The 12,168-nt window shown below is 37.9% G+C and overlaps 1 protein-coding gene across 5 annotated transcripts; it reads left to right on the forward strand.

Annotated features, from left to right (window-relative positions):
- The first annotated feature begins 66 nt into the window (after nucleotides 1-66).
- On the forward strand, nucleotides 67-11,678 carry LYAR (Ly1 antibody reactive). Of its 5 annotated transcripts, none has more exons than XM_076335937.1 (9): nucleotides 67-108; nucleotides 689-877; nucleotides 1,818-1,932; nucleotides 3,942-4,049; nucleotides 5,468-5,551; nucleotides 7,426-7,762; nucleotides 8,038-8,142; nucleotides 9,067-9,152; nucleotides 11,328-11,678. In XM_076335937.1, the coding sequence occupies exons 2-9, from the start codon at nucleotides 756-758 to the stop codon at nucleotides 11,547-11,549; spliced, it is 1,179 nt and encodes a 392-aa protein (XP_076192052.1). In that variant the 5' UTR covers nucleotides 67-108; nucleotides 689-755; the 3' UTR covers nucleotides 11,550-11,678. The 5 variants fall into 5 exon arrangements, with proteins under 5 accessions (XP_076192052.1, XP_076192053.1, XP_076192054.1 ...); XM_076335938.1 differs by lacking the exon at nucleotides 11,328-11,678 and adding an exon at nucleotides 9,467-10,969 and having other exon boundaries at nucleotides 70-108; XM_076335939.1 differs by having other exon boundaries at nucleotides 72-108; nucleotides 11,131-11,375.
- The last annotated feature ends 490 nt before the right edge of the window (nucleotides 11,679-12,168 follow it).

Below are 12,168 nucleotides of genomic sequence, written 5' to 3' on the forward strand. Positions count from 1 at the left end.
GGGCGGCGGCGGCGCCGGCGCAGAGCGGCGGCGCCGGGGAGGGGCGGAGGGGGCAGGGCGGGGGCGGCTGCACGTGCGGCGGGGCGGCGGTTGGAGGCGGCGGTTGAGGTGCGGGGGTGGCAGGTAGCGGTAGGGGGGAGCGGGGCGAGGCGGCACGGCGGCAGCCTGCTGCCGGCGAAGAGCGGGGGTGCCTGGGGGCGGCGGGCGGGCGGGCAGGCCGGCCGGCCTTCCCGCCCCGTGTGGCCGGGTTCCCCCTCAGGCGGCTCCTGCACAGGGGTGCCTGGGGGCGGCGGGCGGGCGGGCAGACCGGCAGACCGGCCGGCCTTCCCGCCCCGTGTGGCTGGGTTCCCCCTCAGGCGGCTCCTGCACAGTGGCGCCTGCAGCCGGTGGAGGCGGGTCCGCTGCGGGGAGCGGGACGGAAGGGTGGGGGGGTCGCGGAGGGGAAGCGTGAACCGCCGTCTGCGAAGTGTATCGGCGTGGGGTGGGGGCGAAGGGGGGGGGGTTACTAGTTTCAGGGTTGCTGGTTTCCCTTGTGCTCGGGCAAATGATTTTTTCCTTCTGAACTTTCGCACATGCAAAATCAAACTGCTTAGATTTTCTGTTGGTGGATGCACCGTTGGATTTTTTTTCGGCCATCCAAGTGTTTCTTTCAAGCTGTAAATGTAAGATCTCCTCCTTGTATTTCTAGGGCTGTGGTTGTGTGGGGAGGAAAAAGATTGTACCCATTTCATAGAAGCTACTGACCACCCACCAACATGGTAGTTTTCACATGCAGCGCATGTGGAGAATCAGTGAAGAAAGCACAAGTTGAAAAACACGTGAACATCTGCAGAAACTGCCAGTGCCTTTCTTGCATGGATTGTGGCAAGGATTTCTGGTAGGTAAAGGATGGGAAACAGCCTTTTTTTGGGAAACAAGATTTTCCTATGGTGTATTAGAATTAAATTTGGCAATTTCTGAATAATTCATATTTGTATTTAAAGATTATACGTGTTTTATGTAATTTCAAGCCTAATCATCCAAGTTTGAACGGCAAGGACGACTTATACACAGACTTATACCACGCAGTATACAGAGTTGCAATTTCTTCTTTTACAGTTATAAGTGACAGTGCTTTCAGCTTCTGATCATCAACTGTTAGTTATTCTGCTACTGCAGAGAGAGTGAGATTGGCAATAACATCAAAAATTCTGAATTTGGTTGTCACTTCTCAGAACTCAGAAGAAAGTGCTATCTGCTTTTGAAATATAAATATATGAATTTGCCTAAGAAAATAACATTGTTCTCAAATAACGATTGTATTTCTCAATACTTCACTGACAAAAGAGTAAGATCTATGTTATTCATCCCTTTTTGGGGGCACTTACACATTGGTCAGAACTACACTACCACATTAGTATACCTATATTTAGGAATCGGGTTTTTGCAAGCATTTTTCACCTGCTTTTCTAATTTTAAAATGTGTCAATGTGAGTAGTAAAACACAGATATGCGTTAATAGCTGTGCACATATTACGTGTACAAATGTGTGTAAGCTATAGAGTCATTAATAAAAGCAGCAGTATACTGAAGACTCAGATCTGATTTTGCAGATCAGAAATTTTCACTGAAGGCTGTAGCATGACAGAAATATCAGCAGTCTTATAAGCATGTACTTTAAGCACATCAAATGTTACTCATATAAGCGTTGACAGTATTAAGGTTTAAATGTTAGATGCTATCATCTGTTACTTCAGTTTATTGATTACATAAGTCTTGCATAGTTCCAAGGACTGAAACACTTCAGTGAACTAGAGTTAAAAATCTCCTATGTTCAGGGGTGACGATTATAAGGAACATGTGAAGTGTGTAAGTGAAGACCAGAAATACGGTGGAAAAGATTTTGAAGCCAAAGCTAATAAAGGAGATGCTAAACAACAGGAGTGGATTCAGGTAAGGTTTGTACTATATACAGATATGATAAATAACTATTGTTTATAATAATCATTAAAGATACAAGAGAGGCTATACTGGATCAAACCAGAGATGTCTTTTTCCCGATATCCACGGCTTGCTTTTGGCAATTCCTTGGTAGGTCTATTGCTTATCCTGGTAAGGAACACACCTTTTGTTTGTTTTGAATCTGTCTCCTACTAGTTTGATTTGATGTTCCCTAGTTCTTGCGTACAAAGAGGCATTGATCATTGTCCACCCTCTTCGTGCCACATACGCTTTTTTAGGCCTCTGTCAACCATCCGTCCCCATCTCATCGTCTCTGTTCCAGGCTGAAAAGTCCTGTCCTGCTCAGTTGTTCTTCATATGTAAATTCTATCTTTGGTCCTCTGAAGTCTTCCCAGTTCTACTGTATCCTTGTGAAGTGAGGTTACAAGAACTATATACGCTGTTCAAGATAAGGATGAACCATAGATTTACTCTGCATCATAATGATGTTTTCTGTGTCCTTTATTCCTTTCTTACTGATTTTTGTCAGTTGATCTACTTTTCTTTTTGACTGCTGCTGATCATTTTGCTGGCATTTTCATGGAATTGACTATTTTAACCCCAAGATCTTGTGCCTAAGCTCCAGCGATCAACTTAAAGCCTGCCATTTTAGAGTGAAGTTAGGATTGCTTTTCCTATGCATGCTGCTTTACATGCATTTGCGTTGAATTTAATGCACCTTTTTATTATCTACTCACTCATTCTCTTAAGATCTTTCTGGAATTCTTCACAGTTCTCATCCTGAATAGCTTCATATCATCAGGAAATTTTCCTGCCCTCTTCTCAGGTATTTTGTAAATAATGTTGAACAGCAGAGGGTGCAGCATGGATCACAAGAAATGTCTCCTACCCTTTCTGTCCTACCCTTCAGGTAGCTATTTATCCTACGCAAGAACCTACCCTCTTATGGCTGTTAGTTTCCTTTGAAGGTTTTAGGAAGGAACTCTCAAACATGTTTTTAAAGCCCCATTACATATAATTAGTTAGATCGCCTTTATCCATGGATTTGTTGATTTCTATCTCGTATAGAATACAATCTAACAAATTACTAAGTTACATGCATACTCAAGGCATATGAATAATACCATTGAAGTCAACAGACTAGTGCCATTGTTCAGATTAAACATTGTTCAAAGGCAGTATGATGTGAATGCTGTTGCTTATGAAAATTGTTAGCCTTCCTCAATAGTAAGTTCTACACAGAAAGGTGAGGGATTATTACAGAGCGTCCTTCTCTGGTAGTCTTAATGCAGCCACAAAACCTTTCAGTAAACAGATTTTCAGAAGTACAGGAAGGCTCTCCAGTGTCCAGTGGCTACATCTTTAAATAATAGGAAGCTCAGAGCCTTTTTTCCCCCAGAAGCAGCAGTGCTGTTCAAGTAACTGCCACAAGGCCCTGGCCTAACCTCCTCTGTTCTTTTGTGCTGGCTAGGAATATGCCTGAGCTCTCTTCTGGGGATTAATAGTTGCTGAAGCTGGCACCGCGGCTAAAAGAAATGTGTGTCAAACTGCGGTCTCAAAGTTAGTCTGATTTTTCACAATTAACTCCAGAAGTTTGCAAAAACCAGTCAGTTGACAATTGCTTTTCTTAATGCAGGTCTTTTTCTTGCTGCAAGAATCCCCTATGTGATACAGTTACTTTACTTTTAAAAGTTTTTATTACAGGTTGTAACTTGTACATCAGAAAGCATTGGTGAGCAGTCCTGCTCGCCTCTGCTTACTTGCCTCTGCTTACTATATAGGTATAAATATTTATATAGATAACTTTGATGCATCTTATGATCTATGATACCAAAGGTTAGTGTTTTTCCCATGCGTATTGAACAGTTCTTTTGAGCAGGCTATACAGTCTGTGGCTACTGGGTGATTTCTGTCCAATGTGTTTCCAACTTGCATACCTTGCATGTTTCATTTGATCATTATGCTGCTTTGCTGATTTAATTCTGTTTTTCTTCATTCAGAAAATTCATGAAGTAATGAAGAAGCCAAACATAAGCCCTAAAGTGCGGAACATTCTGGAGCAGATGCGTGTCTTTGATAACATTCCAAGAAAAAAAGTAAAGTTTCAGGTATGTTTTAATAGAGATTTGTACTAATCCATGCAGTGAGCTTAAAAATAGACTTTCTTAGCAAGTGCCACTCTCTTTTAACAAAGGTGGGACAAACTGCTTATTTGGGCATTGGTAAATAGATGGTGTGATAGCCGAGTTTCAAATAGGCAATGTTTGTAAAATACATCTTGCTTAAAAGGACTCTCTGTGTGCCATTTTAATTAGGTATTAAGCCAGACTCACCATTCAATTAATCTCCATGTGTAGGCTTGTTCTTTTTTTAATACCTTTGTTTTTTTCTATTTGCAATTTCTATTGAATGTCCAAATTCTTAGACATACTCTGAAAGGATTCTCATTTCTGTGGCTTTGTTTTTTCCTGGTAAAGGCAAGATACTGTTTTGAGAGTTTTCTTGTTGCTCAGTATTCTGACAGGATCTCCCACACTGAATGCTTCACTAAATTTTGCATCACAGCCAAAGCAAATTCCAAATGTTTTATGTGGTGTCAGTAAAGAATTACTGACAAGCTGGCCATTTTTTTTTTCCCCCCTCTGTTCTGTGCCTCAGATTGTGAGGCTGAGAGATCATCATGATTGCTTCCAAAGCGCTCAACCTAATAGAACCTAATAGAGCTGCGGTGAAATTGCTGCTAGTGAGCTGAAGGTTAGAATACTTTTCTACAAAATTAATGTTCTAAAGAGGGAAAGTGATATTGTCAAGAAGCCTCTTTCTTTTTGGTAAGATACGTTGCAGTGGAACATGAAAAGTTTTTGCAGTTCATTGTTCCAATTTACTAATGCAGTTTTCCTGGCATTTTCATTGCAATGCAAAAATCTTTACATTAGGTTTTACTTAAAATTCCACATTCCTGAAAGTTGATCTGTCGCTGATAGTGTGAGCATATTATAAGTAGAAATTTACTGCTTTGTTTTCATTTTCAGCAGGAACTCCTGCAATAGCCCAAACAACTTTTAAATGTTTGCATTGAGATATTTGCTTAAATTTTACTTTTCTGCAATAAACTAAGGTAGCCATTTAGGAGCATGACCATCTGTTTGGTACACAAATAAATAAATAAGATCAGATCCTTAATGTTTTAAGGGAACAGTCAAAAGGTTTGGTAGGACATTAATATAACCAGCTGTATTCAAAAGCTTGAGGATAATCTTTTCTATGTATTTACCTCTTCTGGATTACTATTGGTGAGGCAGTTGAGAGGCATGGTATAGCCTTGTAACAGTACACAGGCATTATGCGAAACAATTTAGCATGGAGGTTTAAGAGATTTGTAGAGAATAAACATCTAACCAGATGTTAATCAGAAAAAGTGATTAGATTCTTAAATGAAAAATAAAAACAAAAACCAAATACATGGTCATCAAGAAAAAAATCAGAGATGCACCTTTTCAATTATTGCTGTTTTTGTCCTGAACAGAATTGGATGAAGAACAGTTTGAGAATTACTGACAGCACTTTGCAAGACCAGGTGTGGGATATTTTCTCTGAAGCAACCAGAAATGTAAGTTAAGTTAGAGGTGCAACATCATACAACAGGAATGCAATCAAAAACGCTGGAAGGAAAACCTTTTAGACTCCCTTTGTAAATGTTAGCAGAAATATTGTCCCTCATTGTTACAATGGATTATGTTATAATGTAATATTCCTAGACTAAATTGCTAGTTTGTGGAACATACTGTTGCTGAAGTAGTTGTGCATACTGGGCAGGTTGTGATTAAAAACTTGGACACAGTGACACGCTGTACTAATCAGAAGGCTAATTTAACTTTATTCTATGCTGTTAGTACATAAGGAAAGGGAAAAACACTACTTTTATCTTTGGTTCCGATCTTTTACCACACACTACGAAGGAATAAAAAAACCCCTCTTTTCAGAACTTTATTGGCCTCAAATTAATGTGTATTAGAGTGGGAAATTAACAGCACCTAGTTTACCTGTTTTATTAGTGGAGAGAGATGAGATCTTCCAGTTTGTAGTGCAAATTCCTCCCACTGACCTTTTTTCTCTGCGCCTAATTCTTTGCTATTTCAGTACTAGCTTAGCATGTTCATCTATTACTGCTACTAGAAAGCTGTTACAGCAGCTTACTTCTCTGTGGATGTAAAGATTGCTTTTCCCCTCGCCCCAGCTTCTTTTGAGGAAGAGTGTAGGCATAGCTTTGATGTTAATCCCTTGTTGATCATGCTTCATGTTCCTGACTTGATGATTCCAGTTAAATCTATTTGTAGTTTTTCTGAAGAATCCAAATATAAGAGCCAGGAAGGAAGGAAATACTTTTTTTTTTTTAAGGATATGAACATAACATAAACTCTGGGCACTGAATTGCAAGTACATTGTCTTGCTGGAACATTTCTGAGTCAATACAACTTCACTAAAGTCATAAGCAGTTCCCTCTTGATTTAAACTGATTTTTTTAATAAAATAAATCTTGAATCTGAACAATTACTTTATTTAAACACAAGTAAACAATTTAAATTTTCTATAGAATATAGCATTAAAGTAAAATATGTAACACAACTTTCTTGCTCAGATTGTTTCAACACACCTTTAAGAGTTCTTAAAAAACATCTCAAGATATTCTTCCTAATACATGCTTTGAAGTGTATGTACTCAAAGGAATTTCTTAAGTGGAATTAAAATTGAATTGAAATTGCTCTTTACAAAAACACGTTGGTATTAAGTTGCTTGTATAAACATGTATGCTCTTTCTAAATAGCCACATTAACATTTCAGTAATTGTATTTCACTTGTAATTATTAAAATTAAAGTTTAATTTAAATACAAAAATGTTCATTAATATATTAATTCTTCTACAAGAAAATTAGTATAAGCCCAGGAACATTAAAAGAAAACCAAATATGTTAAGGTGAGAAAAGTACCATTAAAACAACCAGCACTGCCTTTGTTGATATCATGCAATAGTATGTTGTCCCAGACATACCCCAAGACAGGGAACTGGGTGGCAAAGCTAAGATTATTACTCAAGGGCCATATATTTGGGAATAGGTTCTGTATCTTGCTGTAATATGCTGTTATTTTTGTCTGCATAAAGCAAAGAGTTGTCCCTCCCTTAACTTAACTACATTTAGCACATATGTTAAACAAATACATAGACAATTTTTTCAAATAGAAATTATATATGTTGTAAGATAACATTTCTTCTGTATTTTAAGATAATTAGCATTTAGGCTGTTAAGTTAAAAGAAGAATCAGCCACACTATTTAGTGCTATTTCTCAGGTAATTGGTGTCGCCACATGTAAGCAATTTAATTGAATTCAGGATATTAGCGTTCTTCATGAATGATGTAGTAGAGAAAAATTGCAATGTCAAAAAAGGCATGTAAAAATTGTGATTATCTGTCTTTCAACAAAAGATTTCAAGTGAAAAAGAACAAGACAAACCACAACAGAAGGAAGAGGGGCAGTCTGCAGAAACTGGGGGAAAAACAACAGCAGAAGAAAATGGAATTACAGATGATAAAATTGAGAGGAAAAAGAATAAGAGAGAACGAAAAGAAGAGAGACAAAAGAACAAAAAGAAGGAGAAAAAAGACTTGAAATTAGAAAACCAGTCAGAAGTAAAAAAGAGTAAAAAGTCCAAAAAAGGAAAGGAGAGCTTGGAGAATGAATTTGAAATAAATGGAAATGGCCATCAGAGTGAAATAGAAGAGGAAACAAATGTAAAGAAACGCAAACATAAACATGCAGAAGGTATCCGTCCTACACCTTATATTCTTGTTTGTTTTCAAGGTGCTTTTTCTCAATGCCTTAAAGCTCAATAATCTACTTTAGTAGAATTTTTTAAGTAGTAAGTTACATATACAAATCAGATTATTTTTTAACACTGGTTGCACAGTCCTTTTATAAAATCTGAACTTCTTAGCAAATATAAACTCGTGTTACAAGAACAGAAACTTTAAGTCACATCAGAACTTTTCTTCTAGTTTTATATTTTTTTCTGTATGTTTATCCAATTCCATCTCTAGAGAAACCTCCTATCACAACAAAGAGAATGAAAACTGAAAATATTTCAGAAGACATGGAAACAGAAAACACCAATGGCAACGAAGAAAATGTGGGAACAGATAAAGGTATTCTTAAAGAGGGAGTTTAGATGGTTACAAAACTATTCTGCAAAAGACCTAGCGCAGAATATAAGACGGTGTTTTTGCAACAAGCCACGAAATAAATTGTGCCTCAGTATACATACACGTATGTATATTCAGTATACATATCTGTTCCAGAGTGAGTAGCCTGTGCTACACTTCACACCTGATGCTGAATTACTTCTCTCATTTGTTGCTTCTGCTGTGCTGGCAACCTTTGGCTACGCTTGCTTTCACTGGGCAGTGAGGAACTTGGCATGTTTGTTTTGCCACAGCAGGTCTCTTCCCTGCTGCCATGCACGTTAGCCAACATTGAGGAAAAAGGGTAACAGCTCTCTTATGTCTCTTTACATCTCTTTATATCTCTTATATCCCCATTTTTGCTCAGTGAATCATAAATTGGACTTGAGCTGTGTTTGGCCTCAGTTTATGCTTAGATAAACCTACTTATGCCTATCGTCCAACACACTCTTACTGTTGGGGAATGTCTGTACTTGACCGTACAGATTGTTCATTTGGAAACTATCAATGACCTCTGAAGTGAGTACTGTGTGAAATTCAGTACCGGTGCTCTAAGGGTGAGGAGACAGGATCTTCCCAACTATTCCTGTATTACGTAAGAGTTGCTGCTTAATAGCTGAAGCACAGAAGTTAAGTAGAAGCAATCCTGACCCTAGTTGTTCAAGTAGTATGTCGGTTCTTCATGTCTATCCTATTAGAATCTTTAGAAACAGCCTACCTGACTTTATGCTTAAGACATCCTGCTGTGGTAGGGTCAGTAAGATAACAACTGTTGTGGTAGCTGCACTGCTTCCAAAATTAGGAGATTGAAGGCTGATTCCTACTAGAGAAGAAGACCTGGAAATACCTGATTTTACTAATGACGTTGTACACCTAATTATTTCCTAGGTAAATTCAACTGGAAGGGAACCATCAAAGCTGTTCTGAAACAGGCTCCAGACAATGAAATTTCAATTAAAAAACTAAGAAAAAAGGTACTGTATAACACCTTTTTTTTAATATCCTTTAGTCTTGTGAATTTCTTTTTGTAATGCTTAAGTTCATAAAATCCTGCCCCACAGAAGCAAAAAAGTTTGATGTTACTTAACAGAATATCAGTTGACAGAATGTCGACTGAAGGACGTTATTTGTTGCTTACTGGGCTACAGAAGAAATTCAGTGCTAATTCTGCAAAGGAATAATAGCATAATAGATTCCATGCCACTTTTAATACAGTAACATGAACGTATTATTGCTTAAAGTGGAATCATCTTTACTAACTCAAAACCGTTCCTCTGTCTTTGTGCAGGTTATAGCTCAGTATTACGCAGTAGCTGGTGAACATCACAAATCAGAAGAGGATATTCTAGTCATATTTAATAAGAAAGTGAATAAAAATCCCAAATTTAAAATTTTAAAGGACAAAGTTAAACTCCTCAAATAAGAGTTTGCACACTTTTCATAATGTTTGCATTTTAATCTTGCAGACCAAGCCAAATTCTTGTCAGCTGTACAAATATCATGCATTGGTCTCAATTTGAATTGTGTATGTGAGAGCAGAATTCAACTTCTAAGACTGGATTCCTCCTCTTTTTCTAGATTTATCACAGAACACTTTCAGATATTTTATTTTTTGATTTTATGGAAAATGTATATTTTTTGGTACAAGTTTTAAGTAGTATTGAAAATAATTGCTGCCTATTCTATTAAAATTCTTCCAGTAATGATATAATTTATAGGCATGAATGTTTATCAGGACCTGGGTTGTGTGGCTTTTTGCAGAAACTATTGTAAGAGCAAATAGGATTTTCATATTCAAAAACCCACCATGGAATAAATGTGGTTTTAATGCTAAAATTCAAAATGGTATGACTGATATCCCCTTTACGCACTGTAGCTAGCATATGCAGGCTTTAATAACCTGTTAATTCTGTGTTGTAAAATGCATAATTTGAGTGTCTGTCAAGTTTGTGTATGTAATATTGCACATTCGGTGACAATCTGAGTTACCTGTATATGCATAGCTACTGAATGTTTTGCTTATTAATGCAACTGACTTCAATATAAGTGGTCACATGGACTAAAAATTCACTGATGAAATAAATTACTTTATAACACCACCTTAAATATAATAAATCTTGCTGCTTTATGATTGTATAATAAATCCACAAATTACACAAAATTTGAAGAGGCTGTTATATTGCAGTCACCAAAACAGTTTAGGCAGGCCAGAAAACTTACATGTATGGAAGAGCCAGAGTTGCCTGGGGAAAACTACTTGAAGTTTACAGGGTTTTAGTCAAATGCAAAGTACTTCCAGATAGGGAGTTTCGTACCATGAAGTAATCTGTTAAAAACAGTGGTAGAAAGCCAGTGAAAATTTCTTGCAGTAGATGGTATGGTGTTTTGGAAAATTGCATAGTGATTTCAAGCAGATACACTTTTATAAAACTCCATAATGAAAATATCTGAATTTATAGGAATACTGAATATATTAAAAGTATAAATATGAAAACACACTGGGTCCAGTTTTTCTGAGTATATATTTGTCTTGCTTACTATAAAAGTTGCAATAAAAATACCTAATGAATTTAAGATCTCTTCAATAAATGTTTGTTGTTAATTTATGAAAATGGCTTTGGAGATAAATAGAACAAAATTTATTTACAGACATGGAGAAACTTCAAGAAGTTGTTTGAACACGTTTCAAAAGCTTAGATTTCTTTTTTGTTTGTTTGTTTTTAATTTAGGAAAGGACATATAAAAGAGTAAGTCCTTGTCAGTGAAATTAAAATTAATACAGTGCTGTTAATCTTTTCACTCGCTGTATTTATTTTACAACACCGTTACATTAAGATCCTAAATAGTGTTGTTACAGTAATTATTACAGGCTTTCATTTTTTTTCGTTTAGAATTAATTCCAAATGATGCTATTCTCTTATACTCTTCATCTTCCATTGTTGTTGACCACAGCATGTGTTTGACACACATATAGAAACATTTCCTGGACTCTTGCTGCTGCTATCCTGAGTTCTTGTGATGACGGCAGCAGTCATCGGTGCAGTCAGCAGCTGCTACGGTTGTGGCAGCTAATTCTGTGCCATGCCTCCATCCTCTTCTTCCTACCCTCAGACTAGGATCTAACCTCTCTTTCTGTCCTACACTTCAAGACGCCAGTCCCATGTCCACAAGCCAGGATTGTCTTCCTGCTCTCTGTCTCCGCTCTTGCCTGCCAGCTGCTTCCAGCTGCCTTGTTGTGGGAGCGTATCTCGCAGCTCAGGTCAGTTTCTGAACAGGGCAGCAGAAGCGCCCTCTGCCCGGTGAGTTGTGGAGTAGCACTGCTGGCCATACCACTGTTGGCAACCTGCATTACCCGCACGTTTTTTCAGTAAAGGCCTGCTGTTTTCTTGACGTGCTCATGAACTCATCAGCTGCATCTTTTTTCCTTTTTCAAACTGGTAAGGGCACTTCGGATTGTTTATGCTATGCATTTAAAAATAAATATTAACAGAAAATTCTTACTTTGGAGCGTTGCGAGTGATCTTTTACAGCTTGGGAGAATGACAGTTTCTGCTCGTGAAAAGCATCAGCGTTTTCTAATCCACAGACAAAAAATCTGATCTATGTCAGATGGAAATAAGAGTCTAAAAGAACCTCTGAAGTTGTACAGCAGTTCTTTTTATTCAGTCTAACAGATAACCAGATATTTGTTTGGTTCCTGTCATTGCAGAGTTCTGGTGTCTGATGCTCAGGGTTTACTTCAGTGATCACTGAATGAAGCGAAGCAGCAGACTAAATGTTCAGAAACACCACACGGCAGTTTAAAGCTGAAAATATACTGTGTCAAATCAACAGTATGCAGATCAGCTATCTGAGTAGGATTTGACCTTGGCATTTTTTCCTGCCATAGCTGTTGTGATTCTTAATGGTTCAAACGCCTGACTTCGCCTGTGCGTTGCCATGGTTGTGCTAGTAGTGCCTACGTGGGGTAGTCAACTTGACTTTTGCATC

This window comes from Aptenodytes patagonicus, chromosome 4, assembly GCF_965638725.1.
Source record: "Aptenodytes patagonicus chromosome 4, bAptPat1.pri.cur, whole genome shotgun sequence".
Lineage (NCBI taxonomy): Eukaryota > Metazoa > Chordata > Aves > Sphenisciformes > Spheniscidae > Aptenodytes > Aptenodytes patagonicus.

Bases quoted from the DNA above. Each gene is read 5' to 3' on its own strand.
- LYAR (XM_076335937.1), top strand. From the start codon at position 756: ATGGTAGTTTTCACATGCAGCGCATGTGGAGAATCAGTGAAGAAAGCA. The intron at 4,050-5,467 runs GTATGTTTTAAT...TGTCCTGAACAG, and splicing joins GAAAAAAAGTAAAGTTTCAG to AATTGGATGAAGAACAGTTT. The intron at 8,143-9,066 runs GTATTCTTAAAG...ATTATTTCCTAG, and splicing joins AAATGTGGGAACAGATAAAG to GTAAATTCAACTGGAAGGGA.